This window comes from Corvus cornix, chromosome 1 (assembly GCF_000738735.6).
Source record: "Corvus cornix cornix isolate S_Up_H32 chromosome 1, ASM73873v5, whole genome shotgun sequence".
NCBI classification, from domain to species: Eukaryota; Metazoa; Chordata; class Aves; order Passeriformes; family Corvidae; genus Corvus; species Corvus cornix.
The window spans coordinates 44,742,101-44,760,406 of record NC_046332.1 but is presented as its reverse complement, the minus strand read 5'-3'; the positions used below and the strand labels follow the sequence as shown (position 1 = coordinate 44,760,406).

The 18,306-nt window shown below is 37.6% G+C and overlaps 1 protein-coding gene across 4 annotated transcripts in view; it reads right to left on the bottom strand.

Moving 5' to 3' along the window:
* Positions 1-12,682, bottom strand: part of IFT88 (intraflagellar transport 88) — a 47,016-nt gene extending 34,334 nt beyond the window's left edge. For 2 of the 4 annotated variants that reach the window (XM_010400530.3, XM_019286450.3), the window contains exons 1-14: positions 12,416-12,682; positions 11,667-11,760; positions 10,664-10,726; positions 10,482-10,538; positions 8,711-8,764; positions 8,282-8,345; positions 8,136-8,205; positions 7,053-7,143; positions 5,856-5,960; positions 4,650-4,752; positions 3,883-3,997; positions 3,553-3,784; positions 1,938-2,008; positions 1,174-1,260 (exon numbers count right to left, since the gene is read on the bottom strand). In XM_010400530.3, coding sequence (XP_010398832.1) covers positions 1,174-1,260; positions 1,938-2,008; positions 3,553-3,784; positions 3,883-3,997; positions 4,650-4,752; positions 5,856-5,960; positions 7,053-7,143; positions 8,136-8,205; positions 8,282-8,345; positions 8,711-8,764; positions 10,482-10,538; positions 10,664-10,726; positions 11,667-11,756 — 1,202 coding nt within the window. In that variant the 5' untranslated portion in view covers positions 11,757-11,760; positions 12,416-12,682. The other 2 variants (XM_019286448.3, XM_019286449.3) reach the window with 2 other exon arrangements.
* Between the last annotated feature and the right edge of the window lie 5,624 nt (positions 12,683-18,306).

Sequence of the window (18,306 nt, the reverse complement as noted above, 5' to 3'; positions counted from 1 at the left end):
ACAAAAACCAAGACACAGCAAACAAATCTGACTTGCTCATGCTAACAAATTAGAAAACAACGACCGAATTTTTCACAAGACATACTGTTTAAGAATGGCAGAAGTAGGGAAATTATAAGATTAGAATGATTATTAAACCATCAAACACCACCTTGTGGACTTTAGCAGACAATACATGTCCGTCTAAGAGATTATTTCATATTAGTATAGACAGCTTTCTTAGTGAATTATAATTATAGGACCTGCAAAATTTGAGAATAATCCTAACAGGCCATAAACCCCAGGTAAAAGACAGGACTCTTTTCCCACCAAACATTCTTCACTACCCAAACACTAACACATATGTTAGTAATATTGTGCCTGCAATACACAAAATTCATTTGCATACATGTTGTTTTCCAGTGCTATCAAAATACAAACAATATCAAAGTAAGCCCTTGTAACAGAAAGCTAAAAATAAATTTTGGAAAAGTTATACTATTAATTTTTATACTGTCATTATAGGAAGTGTGTCTAACAGAATTTGTTTTAAAGAGAAGGGTATTCTGCTGTAGAAAATATCACAGAAAACAAAAGCTAAGCCGTAAATTGAAAAATAAAGTCCAAATGATGAACCGTGACAGCAGCCTATCACTGTGTACACTTGTGTAAATATTTTAATGGTAGATTAAGTTTATAAATATAAACATTAAGTTTATAAACGAAATTCAAAGAAACCTTTCTTAAAATTTAGATTCCAGTGTTTTATATAATGACTCTACGGAGTGATCAAAACTTCTTAAGCACCCCAAGTCTTCATTATGATATCTTCAACCTTACAGTAAATACTAGCAATCACTGCCTTCAGTATAGCATTTCTCTACTGAGACTTTTAAAAGCTTTTCAATTTTGAAGTTGAATCTTCAAATTAATTTGAACTTTTAGAAGCTCTTTTTGTGTGAATTCAGAACACTGCAAAATGTATAATTAAGAGTTGACTTTTGATGATAAATTACAGAGTACACTCTAATGCTTTGTTTTGTTTGGGGGGCAGACTGAAAATAGCCTGGATGCTGTGTCTGAGATGCACAGAGAATAGTGTTTCCCAGGTTGCTTCTGTGGATGAACTGGTTTCATAACCAGAACAAGAGACTGACATAGTTTAGACAAAAAGAAGCCTCACTTTACTCTTACCAGTCATAGCCTACTGCAAAAGATGTCTCGATTGCCGGTGCAATGAGTTTAGCAGCTGTCATGATGTATTCCTCTGCCAACAATTTCCTAAAGAAAAAAAACCCAAGACCACAACACAAAAACATGAAAGAAATTCTTCACTGTGTGGGTGGTGAGCCAATGGAACAGACTGGCCACAGAAGTTACGGATTCCCCATCCCTGGAGGTCTTCAAGGCCAGGTTGGAGGCCTGAGCAACCTGGTCTAGTGGGAGATGTCCCCGCCCATGACAGGGGTGCTAGAACCAGATGATCTTTAAAGTCCCTTCCAACCCAAACCATTCTATATTTGCATACGATTCTACATCACCATTTCAAAAACATATAGAAAAAAACCCAAAACAAAACATGTTCTTGCTTCCTCCTCCACTCAGGACAAATCTCAGAAGTCAATGTAACCAGCTCCCTGTTAACACTACTCCCCCGTATCTTGATTAGGGTCTTAGTTTTTTCTGTTTTCCTTTCCCTGCACACTAGCTGTATTTTTTAAAAAAACTCAAACACTGCAAGTTTTAAGCAGTGTAACCTGTAACATTTGGGGTAGATACTCTACTTTAGGGCAATACACTAAACTGAGTGATCCAACTGGTTCTTCTGAGCATGTCCGTTCCTAAGAATTGGGAGGACAGTTTTGTAACAAGAGCTGTGGACAGGTGACAAGACTGATAATCATCAGAAGCTAAAATTCAAGGCACCACAGCCAAGAAAGAATAGAGTCCATCATTACCTCTCACGTATTATTTGACTTAAACTGTCATTTTTAATGGCTTCAATCAGTAGATTCGTATGTAGATCATCCTGGAGGGAGACAAAACAACTGCAAATTATGCCAGTATACAAACATCTTAATTATTTTACAGACAATATGACTGCAAACATAAACTGATGCCAAATACATAGTTTATAATGTCACTTACTTTCCACGTTTGAAAACGCCAGCTTCAGTTTAAAGCAGTTTTCTAACCGTACACTCTGAAATTCGGCATTACAACTACTTCAATCCTGTTTTTCTGCTCATGTATGTTGTCACAGCTCACATTAAGGTTAACAGACATAGTTCATGTCGTGTATCACACCAGGAAGGCTTCAGATCACAGTGGGAATATTCTCAAGGTTAAAAATATACATTTGCTGAACTCTTGTGATATTCAGCAGACGAGGACTTGTGCTACCTCCTCCTTAAAATAACTTGCATGATCATCTTATGGTTTTTCCCAATCTCTGTTAGCTCTAAGTTATGCAGGGTATGCTAGGTAGCCACCCCTTTTCCTCATTTATTGAGGATAGGTCATAGATTTATACAAAATAAAGACCAGAAGGAAACTGTGATCTTCTCTCTGACATCTTCATAAAAAAGTAGAGAACTTGGAATGTCTGTTAAAACTATAGCTTGCCTACCCTTAGAAATAACATCTGCAGTCTCAAGGCTTTCTTTCAATGAATGATCTTACATAGTCCTCAATTAATTCAAGGGATTAATGATCCTTACTCTTACATAATTTCTAATTTAAGAAATTATATTAAATGTATTAAAATATGTACATATATATCAATAAATATATCTATATGCTTCATACATTAAATTTTATTTCCTTATGCTATGACAATAGGAAACAACAGCTACTCATAAGCTGCAAACAGTTTGAATATTAGTTATATATTTGATGTTTAGGACTGAAAAAGAAAGATTTGCATCACCAAAAAAAAGATTGCTAGGAGAAAATAAAAGGCTTGATCTTTCTATAGAGGATTCTTTTAAGAGGGACACTAAACCTATTAACTGTTTTTCCCTCTCTTTAGCATCCCAGAAAGTCAAAGGAAGTCCAGTTTCCAACAAAGTCTTAATAAACTAAAACAAGCATCGGTAAATGTCACTACAATTTTCTTCTGTAAAATAACACTACAGTATTACAAGTTTTATTAGCACTCACTTGAGGAAACTTGCATTAACCCACTCATTGTTCTGCTCCCTTTATTTTACCTTAAAAATATTTTATTAAAATTTTATATAAATGAAGATGGTAAAGCAATAAGTGAGCTATGTAAGTAAGCCCAAATGAATTTCAACAAAATTATTATGAAAACAATTATGTGGTGTGGGTTTTATGTACATCATATCCTTTGAGGAAAAAAAAGATTTAATGTTCTCTCATTATTTAAATGTTCTCTCATTTTTTCATCTGAGCAGTACTGCCACACTAAATTCATGCTGGTAAAAAAGTTCTTTTAGATACTTAAATACACATCAATTTCCATATTCAGTACAGTCCAAGCATTCAGTATCTCTTCCTCTTTCTCCTGACTTACTATATAAAGACACAGTTTATTTATTTCAAACTTACATTTAATAAAATGTATTTGTCTTCATAATCCACTTCCAAGGGAACTTCGATCAGGTTTTTGAAGGCTTTCTTCATTTGCTCACCATTTCCAATAGCAAAATAACATAGGATCAGGTTGAAGCCTGCCTTCAGGTTTGGAGATATGCTCATTATTTCTTCAAATGAAGAAATGGCATCAAAGTATTGGCCAGTTTTAATAAATGCAACTCCAATATTTTCCATGATTTTTATCCTAAGTAAGAAATCAGGTTTAGATTATATTTTTAACTAATAAATCATATTGTATGTAAAACTTGTATTTCATAACCATGCCTCCTAGAAGAAACTCACCTCATCTGTTTGTGGGAACTAGTAATTTGGTCTAGAGCCATACGGTAGAATTTGATAGCTTTGGAATAGTTCCGTTGTTTTAAATATATATTTCCCATATTTACCTTCAGTATACCTATCAAAAGGAGTCAGTGAGTTAAAACATTTTAAAATTGTTTCAAAGTGACAGAGTAGAACACCTTAATAAATTTATATTCATTATAGGATAGCAGTGTCCCTTTAAAGCAATACTGCACAGAACTGCCTTCTGTGAATTTAACTCAAGAGAAGATGAGAGAGAAGATGAAGTAGTGATGAAACCTAGACTAGAACTATCATGTAAGATGTATTCTGATGTTGATTGTGAATTGAGGGATGAAATAGAGATTATGTGCAGTGCTCTCCAGGAAGACAGCTGCAAATAAGCATCTCTGAGAAAATACACCATAGGAGTCTCAAAGATATGCAAAATACTAAAAGAAGCTTTCAGGAGAGAAAGATCAAGTCAAAAGAGAAAAAATTAGTACTAGAGAAGACCACAGGTGTGTGTGGTATGAGAAAATTATGTATTTGTCTTTATGTTCAACTTAGTCTATGGGAAAAAAAGACTTCATGAGCCAGTATAACAATGTGGTTTGGCTCTCCAAGTCAGAGACTCTGAGTATCTGTCACCCACTCTGACTGGCAGACATGAGGGCTGAGTTCTCTGTGTACCAACACCATGCAGATGTAGTCCTCATTTTGAATGCCTGACTACCAATTTTAATCCACTTTGGAGTATAACCTACCTCCACTGCTGAACATCTTGTTCTTCACTATAACTTGGTAAGTAGTCAGCGCTTCAGCATACATTTCATTAGCAACATACTGACTGGCCAGATTGAGAAGAACCTATAAAAAATTGGAATTATAGGTACAAGAAAATACATTGTCCTCTCAACAGTAATAAACTTGAATTCATAGTAGATAATTTCAAATTAATTTTACCTTGGAACTATTGTCTTTAGCACTTGTAAGCATCCCATCTTTATCAATTTGCATGAACAAAGAAACATTATAGAGGAAACAAGTTTAAAAGCTACTTATTCTAGGTAATTCTTTTATTTTGTACATAAATTACTAGCATTCAAAGTCATGTTACATGGGCCTTAGACCTAAGTAAACAATGCTATAATGCAAGGTTATTAAAAATATTCATACAAGATAATTCTCAGAAACTGTGTGTAATTTATGACTCCCAACATGTGGAAAATTGTCCTAATGCCTGTGGTCACTCAGTTTATAAAGTGAGAATTTTTCCAAACTGCTGTTTCACAACAGAAGTGCTGTTGGTGTCAGGTAAAATTCCTCTGCATTTTTTCCACAGCTTTACTCTGACCTTCATGGTAAAATAAATTACCAGGCCTGCCTAATTCAATATATTAATTGTTAATAATTGTCTCTACAGCACTACCTGGGGTATGAATTTAAAAACCCCTCAAGTATTTTTATGTATGTCGTACCCTTTTTTTTTTTTTAAAAAAGTTTACTATTTGAAAACCAGAATGTAAATCTAGATACCTGCTTTAAGATTCAGGAATATTACTATATCCTATTTCATGTAATAAATTCTCTGCCACTTCATGGGTAAATTTAAAGGCAGCATCTGATCTTTCCTGTTTTCTCCTCTTGGCATATTACACTCTCGAGACAATTTATTTCTGAAGTACAGGGTCTACATCTGCTATATTTTGATATGCAGGTTTTACATGTGAGTAAATATCTGAAATAGATATTCATGTGAATTCTTCTCCACTTAATGTGGACTACATGGTTTCTCTGGTACTTGAGATTGCATGGGAATGGACTCGATGACACAAATGGATCTCCTCTGGTACACTGCCAGAAGCATTACAACACAGACTCATAAACACACTTCAGGAAACACTGGCATTTCTGTTCAGGAGGTTTTTTTTAGCAGCATTTCAGTCACTGAAGATTTTTTAAGCACTTACTGTGTAAGTAAGGTCTAAGTTGATACTTTCTGGAGGAGCAATTTGTTCACGTTGTCTCAACAATTCTCTTTCCTGTCTTCCAGCCTCCTTTGCTTTCTCCAGAGCCTTAAATAAAATACTAGAATTTAACAGTGCCTTGAATCTTACTGACTCAAGATGACAAAAATACATTCAAAACAAGTATGAAGAGAATATATTCATGTCTATTTTCTTTAGATGCACAGACTGCACCAAATGCCTGAAAAAAACACTCTAACCCACTGAAAGGTTTTAATTAGCAATAAGCAGACATACGGTTATCTAAGTCTGCTTAGCTTACAATTATGTACCCAATCATAACCTTCTGCAGATTGGTGTCAATGCCCTTCGTACAAGTAATGCTCCGGGTCTAACAAGTGCCATTAGCAGTCCTGTGTGCCTCCACAAGGATGCAATGATTAAGAAAGTAATGGTTACTACTCAAGGTGGCTGTTTGGAAGCCAGTGGTGAAGGAAGTACTTCAAGATATAGTTTGATTCCTAGTCTGTATGATAGAAGGCAAATCCAACTTGGCTATTTTATAGATAATGAGTTAGCAACTTTGATGACTTTCACAGGAAAATGGATATTCTACTGGACTTGTCAGAAACAAACATCCTAGAGGACCCTTGCAATGGTCTGATACAAGCTACATAAGAAAAAACCCTTTGACATCAAGAGCATTCTTGACCAGACATGAAAGAGGCTCAAGAAAAACTAACAAAATAGATTGGTTAATTAGCCACTACTCAGTGGCACAACATTGCTCTAGTATCCTCTGTAACAGAACAAATACATTCAAACTGTCTATTGGAAATAGCTCCTTATCCATAGTAACCTTTGATCATATCTAGGAACTGTTAAATGCTAGCTAGCCTGGGCCACAACTGGGCCAGTACAACTAATTCATCAGACCCATCTGAAGAGGTCAATGGACATAGAGGGAAGGGAATTTTTGTAACTCTGAAATCTTAACAAATATATATGCCAGAAATACACCTCCTACCTCTTTTTTTCAGCAAAGCAAGGTATCACTAGACTAGAAGAGTCATAACAAAATTAGAATTAAAATTATTTTAATAATTTGAAACACTTGACCACAAGTTAGTTTGAAACATCTATCTATACAAATTGTTCTTCACATAATGGCAGAAATGAAGTGAAAGCCAGAAAAACTACCGATTTCAAGTCTCCACAGCTATTGGCAACACAGCTTTCTTCAACCAGTTCATTCACTTTTTTTTCCAACTGCCTCATCTTCTCTTCTGAACTAAAATAAAAATAACAACAAAAGGATTAACACTAGTAATGTAACTGCAAACACTAAGCTTCTACACATTATATTCTCAATAAAACAACACAATGACATACCACATGTCACAACTAACTGGTTTTCCCATCAAAGAAAATATTGTGTGAAACTATGCTTCGAGAAGATTGTCAGAAGCTACCACATTCACATTTTCAATTTGAAAACAAAGACCTAAGAAAACATAAATCCTCTGACAAGAACAATACAGACAGGCAAATTTCACAAACCAAATTTGTTCAAGAGAAGTAATGACACAACAAGATGAGCTTTCATATCAAACACTAGTGACATTAAATATCACATTAAAAACACTTAATTGAACCTTTATTTGCACAGACAACTTGAAAGCATTGCTTGCAAATGCAGATTATAACAAAAAATTGTGGTTCTTCCAGACTTTTTCCACTGCTAAATAACCAAACATTTCAGTAGGATTCCCTATTCCTATATAGCTACATTTGGGGAACACAACTTTGGTGTTGGAAAGCTCAAGGATTTTCTGAGTGAACTCCACAACGTAAGCACCAGCCTGCAAGTTCCAGCTCAAGTGCTAAGGTCAGAGGGAACAGGGAGAAAGAGCAGGCAAATTCTCCCAAGTTCTTCCCAAGGAGCTGCAAGAATCATGGTGTTCCTTGCCTGTCACACACACTTTCATGGTCCTGCACAATTCTACATAAGTATCACAGCATTTGTGTGGCAACAGCTACACCTGGGCTGCTGAGCTAGTCAGAACAAGAAATCACTGAAATCAGATATTCCTGAAAGTCAGTGCAACTGCTTCGACAAGTCAGCCAACCACATGCACAAATGTTTGTGACACTATTCCACCAAGTTCAGAGTTTGGGCCCTCACGGCTTTTGTAACTGCCTGGATGTCTGTAAACTCTGCGCATGGTTGGCTTTCTGTTGCTGCTAATGCTTTGAAAGAATGTCATGCAGAACTGAACAAACCTGTCTGAAGTTTTCTTCTCCAGAGGTGAAGCAGGACCTCTCGCTTGGCCAAGAGGATCAAATGAAGAACCTGCAAAATTAACAGAGTATTGAAAACTACAAAGTAACATCTCCCTGTGGCAGCTGGCAATTTCTACAAACCATACCTCTCACAGCTGCCTTAGTGTAACCTGCAGCTTGCACTGCTGTCATTGGTCGAGAAACCCCATCCTCAAATAAAGAAGATATATTAAGATAATCTCACAAAAAATGATGTTTTAGACAATACAGACATAATTATATCTTTTTATATGTAATTTTTATATATTCTATGTATATTATTTTAATGACAAATTACTCATTGCACATCACGAAGCGTTAGAAAGTACTACACTGTTATTGCTTCCAACTCTGTGCTCAAATAAAATACACATCACTACCCTCATGCTTTCTGACAGTACTACATTCAAAAAAGGACAAATTAAAAGTGTAGTAACTTGTATAACTCAACGAACTTCTAAATACTTACATCTAACACCTACCAGAAAAATTCATTGTTCCAAATGAACATAAAATGTAAATATTGGAACTTTTACCTGTATATTTCCTGTCATGGGTCTTCCCATAGATGAAGGTAAAGTTGCCTTTGACTACAAAAATAAGTAAATTGTTTGAAATTGTCATTCATAAAGCATAAGAAGCCTATGTTATGTCTTCTCAACACTAAATTTTAAAAGTTGAGCTAACTCTCACGAAAGTCCATAGCAAAGGTCCCATTTATTTTACTCATATGCAATATACCTCCAGTGCCTGGCAGACTAAAAGATGTTGAATACTTCAGTTTAGCACAAATTCACAATAAAGATTTTTTATGTATTTGGATATTCCTGTCAGCTCTTTTAAAAAGAAATACATAGGAAATTATCTGAGACAGCAGTACTTTCCATTATTAAATTATTGAAATTGCTACCTTTAAATTGAACAAATAATTTACACAAAATACTTCAGCAAAATTCTGTGTAGAGCTGATAAAATCTGTCACTGTATTAATCTTTCAAGTTATATTTTCATATAAATTTATTTTATCAATAAATACAGATACACTTTTTAACTGTCAACGGGTATCTCTTCCATTTCCTGAAGGTCACATACTGTCCTTCTGTGTAAGTGTTAAAAATGTAAAGAAATAAATGTGAAATATTTATTAGTAAGTACTTAAGTTTGCTACAAATATACAATACAAACAGACAAATATACAGAGTTCCAGGGCATGAAAAGGTATTCCCCTAATGCCCACTCAGAGGCCTGTTTTATTATTCACTATCCACACACATCATGATTGTTTTCCATTTTTATTGCTGAGGATGAACATACATTAGCAAGGATTTTCGTGTAGAAAAAGCAACTGTGGAGTGAAAGATAAAGAGCTGTAGAGTGGACAATGCTTTGGAAGTTTCTAGCTTTGCTATTCCAGATAAACATCTCAGTCTTTATTATCCTGAGGAAGTGCTTTTTTTATGCACTCATTTAACAAGACAACTTTTCCCCCTACAGCTTTGTACTACACTTAACATCTGCAAATATAACTGTCAAGAAAAAGCAGTGTCAAAAGTCTGAGCAACCTGATCTAGTTGAAGATGTCCCTGCTCATTGCAGGGAGGTTGGACTAGATGACCTTTACAGGTCCCTTCCAACCCAAACCATTCCATGGTTCTAATACATCCAAAGCAGGTAGCAGAAGGTTCAGAGTAAAGGTTGTATTTCAGTGACGTAACAGAATTCAGGTGTTCTTGAAATTGTTAGCCAGCAAACTTGCATGAGATCTACAGCCATTTGTTGTCCCTTTTTTGTCATAAAATTAAGGAACATTATATCCAAAAGCATTTGTTTTTCAAATTTTATTGAGTCAGGCTAACAGATATAAAAATTTATTTTAATAAAGGGGCATTTTAATCTGGATTGTTAAGAGTTACAATAGGCTAAGTATACCCAAAAACACAACCAAGTTCTTCTGATTCAACTAGAGGGGTTTCAGAGCCTGTATTCTTCAAGACTTGATTTCACCTTAATTTCCAGAAAACTTTCCCAAGCCCAGTTCCCCCTGCAAGGGAACCTGGTTAATACCTTGGACTCTAATGCCTTGTGCAGTACAGAAGATTTGCAGCATGGTTCAGGAGAAAAGAAAAACAACCAGTAACCATGCCTTGAGCAAGTGCAGAGTTGTGAATTAAAACTAATGAATAGATGCAGCTCACTGGAATTAAATCCTTAATTTAAAAGGGTTCACTTTGTGCATGGAATTAAATGGTACATATATTTTTTTGTAAATGACATTTTCATTAAGGATATAACAGAACAAAAACCTGCCCCAAATCCAGTTGCTAGAGGTCTTGGACTTGATGTGCCAGGAATTTTGGCTGTCACCTGGGTGGGAGAAAAAAAAGAACCAAACAAAAAAACCCCACAAATTAAAAACTGTATGTGTCAATTATTAGTGTTTCTACATAATATGATCTACATTAATGCAAAGTGTTTTAAAAGGTTCTCACAGGGGGTCTTCTTCCATGACTTGTTCTTGCTGCCTGTTGAAAAGCTACATCATTTTCTAAATCCTAGAAAAGATAAAGACATCAATGCTTTTAAAACCACAACACCCAAACTCACAGTTCCACAACCTTCAGACTACTGAAAGCAGATAGGTAAACAATCAAATATTCTTCACAAAATACTTGACTTGAAGATAACTGAACAACAGATTTTACAATTATATTATTTGTCTCTCTTTTTTGGTATTTTAGATTAGGAAATGTAAAAACTTGTTATTTTCTAAAAACACACAGAGGAAACAGAGCTGAAGTAATAAAATACAACAGGATTTTTTTTTCCATCCAAATGCTTATTACTTATGGTATTTCTGAATTTTGACATTAACAACTGCAATGCGAGACACTAAAACAGCTCATGTCTCTCAGGTCCTGCAGCAACTCCCATGAACTGGGCACTGGGATTTCACAAAAGATGTCAAGTCTTGCTACTGGGTTTCAACCAAATGATATCACTGTTGTCCCAACTCCACCACACCAGCAGTTACCCTAAAGTGGTCTGCAGGGCTACTTTAAGAAATCCCAGATGCTCTACCCAATCGCACAGAGACCTGCAGGATTCCATCCTACTGTGAGCTCCTCCAGCAGCAGCACAGTAGGAAATCAATGACCTACTGATCACGCAGTAGCCTCTTTTGTCAGAAAACTTTCTGCTGCACACAACCTGGGAAACACCCCATTGAATGTGCCTACATATAATTCTGATTTTATACTTCATAAATTCTAACCACTACAGCATCTTAGATTAGTTGAGATCTGCACAAGTATTTCACTGGAATAGAAAGCTACCAAAGAATTAACTATTCAAGAAGATCTCTGAGAAACTTCACATGTTTCTTGCTAAATAAATTTCACTTCAAAGCAGTTGTAAACTTGTACATTACTGTACCCATAAGTTTTCATACTTCTAAGTTAAAATTCTATGTATGGGAAAGAGCAAATATTTTACCTTTGTGTCAAACATGGGATTATAATCATTGTAGCCAGAATAGAGATCATCTTCATTATTCTCAGGAGCCAGATGCACATTTTGCATCATTTTTCTGTGAAACATTTAACATGCCAAATGTTATCTCGGTGGTTTTATATAAATATTTAAAAATGCAAAATATAAACAGTAGTAGTTTGATTAGTCATAAAAACTAGGACTCACCTATAAAGAATGGCACCATTTCATGGATTTATATTTTTGTTTGTACTTATACCAGTTATGAAAATTGTTTTGAAGGTATTTATCATTAAAACTAAATGACAATAACAAGTTACCCCATTACTACTTACAGAATGGTATCTTTCCACTGTTAGCTAACTCGTGTTTAAGATAACTCATATTCCAAAGTTAGTCTTTATAGGCCAAACCACAGTAGTAAGTCTAATGAAAGATATTTCATCTCGCTTCATATTTTCCTTTCCTTTCCCTTTCCTTTCCCTTTCCTCCTTTCCTGCATACTAATATCAACATAGCTACAGCCATGAAGCCATTTTAATTAAAATGGTTTTAAAAAGCTAGTATTAAAGAAGCCCGAGTTCCAAAGTCTTTCTGCACCAGTATTTCCCTGCCTAATACGGTGCGTTCACCTGGTGGGCTTTCCCTCACGGAGGGCAGACACTAAGGTGTCTCACTTTGCCTTGCTACCCGTTTTCATAAAAACCTCAAGAAGGCAACGTTTGATTTCATCGATAACATGAAGTACATGCCCTTTAGCTAGCAAGCCTCAGCCAGGACGAAGCGCACGGTTCCTCTGCAGCAGCAGCGGGATGAGGAGGAGGATGTTCCCCGCCGCTTCCCACCGTGAGCGGTGCCCCCGCGACCGAGCCGCTCCCGGCGCGGGTTCCTCCAGCGAGGACCCAGCGATGTGCCCCGGAGCGGGGGCGGCTCAGGGCACAGGAGAGACAGCCGCCCTCGGCCCGGCCGCAGCCACGGCCCGCTCGGCGCTGCGGGGCCGGCGGCGTTGCCGGGACACGGCGGCGGTCCCCGCATGCACCGCGGCCGGGCGGGGCGAGCTGCGGGCGGGGCGGGCGCTGCCGGAGCTGCTGCCCCGGGCGGGCGGTGCCTCCCGGGAGGGCGGGCTGGGCCTGGGGCTCGGGGAAATGGAGAGCTTGTGCTGGCCTCGCTTCTTTAAAGTACGCGGCAGGAAAGCTCTGTGAAGCGCCTGAGAGGGTCAATTAAAAAAAAAAGAAAAGGAAGTTGTTAAAGCTTCCCACATACCATAGTCTCTGAAACTAAATAAAAAATTAAAATCCCTAATGTCTTATAAAAAGATGATTCTTCCTGCCATCTTTACTACTTACTCTTGGTATTTTTGAAACCCTGACAAGTGTCAGCTGGTTTGCCCACAGCAAATCATTATACTCTGGGGAAAGTTTCCTATGCCTAAATGGGAAACAGAATAGAGGAGGGATCTCTGAACACGCCTACAGTATTTTTGAGAAAAAAGACATTTTATGAGACCAGTTGTAACTTACCTCTACTGCCTTTTGCCAATAGCATAAGCAAGCTGCAAAGGCAATATACAGCACAGTCAGAACACCCTTTTTTATGGTCAGAATCTGTGCGCACTATGCAATGTCAGGGCCTTCTGTTGCTCACCTTTCCGCCTCAAAGTCCTTTCTGAGGAGATAAGTGCAGAGGATATGAGTGGAAGGTCTTTCTACTCTGGCTCCCAACAAGGGAAACAAAGATAACATACAGAATTATTAAGACATTATCACTTCCTGCATTAACCTATTCACGTTCCATGCATGAACCACTTTCACACAGAAACTTCAGACTTCAGACCTTTGGATATGAGAATCTTAATTCTCCTGAATTTTCTGGAGTACAACTAGTTTACACAATAACAGACTTAGGGTGGAAACGTTTTCAGCTGTGTTACTTGCCACAAATTATGTACTTCAGCATAAGAAATATATATACATTTATAGCCCCTCTTTTTCTTCCTGTGACTCCTCATGTATAACCAAACCTACGGTTTTTATATTTTTCTTGTTGTCCCCAGATGCATTAATATGTACCTGAGCAATAGGTAGACTGTGTGGTACAAGACCTGGCTCTGCTATCCAGCATGTCCATATCGGGCACCTGGGCATACTGGTGCCCAGCACTCTTCTGATGTTTCAGCCCAAATATCTAAGGCAGTGAAAAGAAGGCACTGTGATAAGGAGGCAGTGCATCTAATTTGTAAATGCAGTGGTGCGTAGGCAATCCTGGAATCTGACCATGTTTGTATTGTCAAACTTCCTTACCCCCCAAAATTGGGTATATACACTCAGACTTGAGTGGTCCCTGGCCTGTATGGACTCTGACCATACTGGGAACATGCCCTGGCCCAGGTCCTGAGGCCTTGCATTCCAGCTGCTGCTTTTGACATCCTCACAAGAATATGAGAGTCTCAACAGACTTTATTCATGTTTCTAAAGGCTGTGTCAATTGACAGGGGTTTCTTTTTTTCTGGTGCTATGAAGTATAAATATACTTTAATGCATGAAGATTTCATACAAACCCTCAAAATCTCAGGATCCCATGGCAATACGGGACCTTACTCTTGGGTTGTGATCATAAGACATCATCTAACAAGGGGATGCTACAGGGAGAAACCCTGTAATGGTGTAAGATGATGTAATTGTCTTTACTGGCTAAATCCAGAGGGCAACCTAGACCGTGAAATTGCCAAAAAAAAAGTAAAGTAAATTTAGTATACAGTCCAAGTAGCATTGTATGCTGTGAATTCCTGATCATTTTAGGTTGGATTAAGCCAGGACTGTCACTAAATGCACCACATCAGTCCTCTGACTGGCATCAAGTTACATACTTGTGCAGTTGAAGCAAACTGCTAATCTGATGAGTTTTTCTCTCAGTTACCATTCAAGACATCAAGTACCTGATCCAGTGAAGTCAGTGAAAACTTTGGACAGATTAAGGAGACTATGAAGCTATACTCCTAAATAAGAATATCTTTGCCTTTCAGTACATGGCGTATCTGTCTTTTGCAGCAGTAACTTTGCAAATAAGGACTCAGACAAACTCCAGGACCTACTAATTTGGGTTCAGGGGTTACTGGCAACTGTCTGCCTGTTATAATTGCTGTTAGTGTGTACCTTCTATAATCACTGTTAGTGTGTACCTTACCCTTGCTCTGCCAGTCGAACTGCTCATCTGATCAAGCATTGCTTGGTGTTTTTCTGAATTGAAAATGTAATTCTCCCATTATAATCTTCAAAAAAGTAATTTTCAAATACTGAATTCTGGATTCACCAGGTGTTCAGTATTTCCTGCTGTCATGCAGAAACCATTCAAGTAGCTCAACTGCCACAAACAGTGAAGCGGCATTTAACTGCTCCTCAGGGAACTAATGCATCTTGTCAGCATACGATTTGAAAACAAAATGAATGGAAGAACCTCATTATGAATGATACATATGTTACAAATAGTGTATATAAAATCATAGAATATCTGAATGGGAAGGGATCCACAAGGATTATCAAAGTTCAGCTCCTGGCCCTGCATAGGACACCCCAAGAATCACACCATGTGCCTTTCAATGTTGTACCATATGTTGTAGTTTGGGTTGAAAATGCATTTGCAACAGGAAATTTATCTTCTTAACAGGTATTTTTACTATTGAAATATATAATTTACCTAGTTTTGCTTTTGTAGTATCTATTTTACTGCTATTTACTTTCTGACTCCTTCAGATTGCTTCTTTAAGAGTCAGCATTTTAGCAATATTGGTAGTATTTGCATCAAGCCATCTGCATTTTGAAAGATCACCCAAATTAACAGCACAAACTACTAACAATAATTAAAATTATAATCTTAATTGTAACATAATTTCAATACAACCACCACGTATAACCATTAGTTAGAACTCTACAGAACAGCGATACAGTTATTAATTAAAGCTATCATTTTAAAGCATTATACTTCCTAAACCATTAGGAACGTAGTAGCAACAGATCATAGTCCATTACCAAATAAATGTACTTTCTGGTTGCTGTGGTGAACAAGTAATGTATTAAACAGATCTAATACCTAACAAATGTGAACTATGCCTCTGGTTTTATTCCACACTAAAAGCTCAGGCTAGAACTCTCTGTATTTTAAAAGCATACCATTCCTTTATTTTCTCCAAGGGGGAATTCACATCTCCTTTATATACCACCTCCCCGTGGCTCAGAGTTAGTGAGTTATTTCCCCTTGCTTATTACATGACCATTTTATGCTTCTCCCTTGCAGTAAATCCACACCAGTAGCAGATTTCAGCTCTGCCCGTGGGGCAGCAGAGGAGCATGCTCCATAGAGACTAAAAACATAGAGGGATCAACTGTGCAGCTCCCAACAGAAGTCAATCTGCCTCTATGCCTATTTGGCTTTGAAGAAAGAATATATGCATTGGTGCGTGCATATTTGCTCCACTTGGGCCTCTCCTGCTGCCGGGACAAGTCCTACTTTTCATTCCCTAATGGTGCCCAGGTCCTTTCACCATGTAATTGGTTGGTTATAGTTTTTGATGTTTCTGGGCTTACAGCACCTTCTGTCCTTCCCATGTGAATTGCAGAAGAGGGAGGAGAATCACTATCCCTAACTTGTGGAGGCTGCAAGAACTGGGCCTAAAACTCTTATGCTATTACACAAAAATTAAACTTGTACTTTGTTTTAAAATCATATTTTCTTCCCTTGACTTACACTTCTGAGAATTTAATTATCTATATTTTCCTTTCTTCTCACAAACTTCTCTCTCTTCTTTTGATCTAGTTTGGACTTATCAGTGTGTCTGGTCACTGCAGATGCTGGGGAATATGGCTGTGGTCATACCCTAATTTTGATTAAGTAATGCAGAGCTCTGGGGCTTTGTCACTAATATATGGATAATAATAACATCAACAACAACAACAACAATAATAATATAGTTCAGATTTCATTGTCATAGACTTGCTTTGTTCACGCCCAGAACGAAAAAGCCCTGTAATTGCTTTTATCACAACTGTGATTAGCTCTCAAACCCTTGCAGTAACACTCCTGAGCTGAGATTTTAATTCTCTGAATCCATTTGTAGATCTGCAATGGTTCTTGTCACTTAGTCTATTGCTGATGACAAGTAAGGTATAAATACACATCTCAGGAGGTCAAAGAGTATTGAAATAACTGATAAGTACTTCTAAATGGAAGTGATGGGAAAGATGTTGTTGAGAAAAAACATTTTTCTCAAGCCCAGGTGACATTAATTTTATGTTCTAGGAACTTATCATTTTTTCCTTTGAAGTAAAAACCTGAGTTTACAAAGTAAGCATACATTGTTTGCTTCAGTTATGCTCTGGCTATACAAAGGTCTTTGTGTTTAAAACATGTGTCACGTCATGCCATTTTGAATTAGTCTTCAAAGGAGCAAAACTGGTACTTGCTAAAACCTTAAAATGCTGCTTTCTACGCCAGCCTACACAAGCCCTGAGCAGCAGAACTGGCACAGCATCCTGCACTTTTCTGTCCCACTGCCTTAAATCTTCCAATGGCCCAGTTTACTGCCACTTTGCTCCACTAACACTTCCCAGCTACTGGCATATCTCAGCTTACATGGGTGGTGTTAAGGTCAGGAAGCCAAGGAGATACTAGTTTGGTTTTCCACCTGCTATCCGTTGAGCAGTCTTTGTGAAGCCTTTAGGAATTTATAGTTTTGAATTCTCCATCTCATTGTTGAATGTGATTGGAATTAGCAAAGTGTCAGTGAACAGGACAGATGTACCAAATTATTATGTTGGCCTTATTTTTTTTTTTTTCTTGGAAACTAGAAGAAATTATAAGCTGAACAGAGGTTCAAATGATAGCCAAACAAAGGTTCACTGAACTTCATCAGTAACTATCAAACCTTTATTCTGGAATCAAATGTATTGCTTTTCAGCTGTTTTGTTGGGTTTTTTTTCCAAAAAGACAAGAAAACTTAAAAGTATTTTCCGGCTATATTAAGAGTACAGTAATATAATCTTTGATAATAATTAAGCATTTAAAATATTAAGTTTTGTTTCTTTTCAGGAATATCTGGCATGATTGCAGAGCAATATGCAGACGAGTAAGAACTACACCAAACTGGAAAAAGTGTGTAATGCAGCATGACAATAGGAACAGTATATGTTACGGAGCGGCTTAAAGTATTACGTTAACATTGTAACATCACATTTTGGCACAACTTTAAACAGATTTTGTACGAAAGCCAAGAACAGGAAAAAAAAATTCAGAATTCAAGAAGAGAGTAATTTTAATAATAATAAGGCCTTACTTAACATGAAAGACAGAATTGCTTTCAAATTTGGACTTTACTTTGAAATCCCTTTGTGCCCGTGTCAGAAGCAATGGGGTTTGATGTATTCTAGCACTGCCTTTGGCAGGGGAGGAGATGAGCTGGTCTCGGCCCAGGTGAGAGCGGGCGGTGAGTGCTGTGGCGGAGACATCTCTCCGTGCCCGGGGAGCAGCGCCGGACGGGACCCAGGAGCTCCGGCCGGCGGAGCCGCTCCGCTCCGCCCCGGCCCTTCCCCAGCTCCGCCCCGGCCCGTCCGCGGGCCCGCCCCGGCCCGGCCCTTCCCCAGCTCCGCCCCGG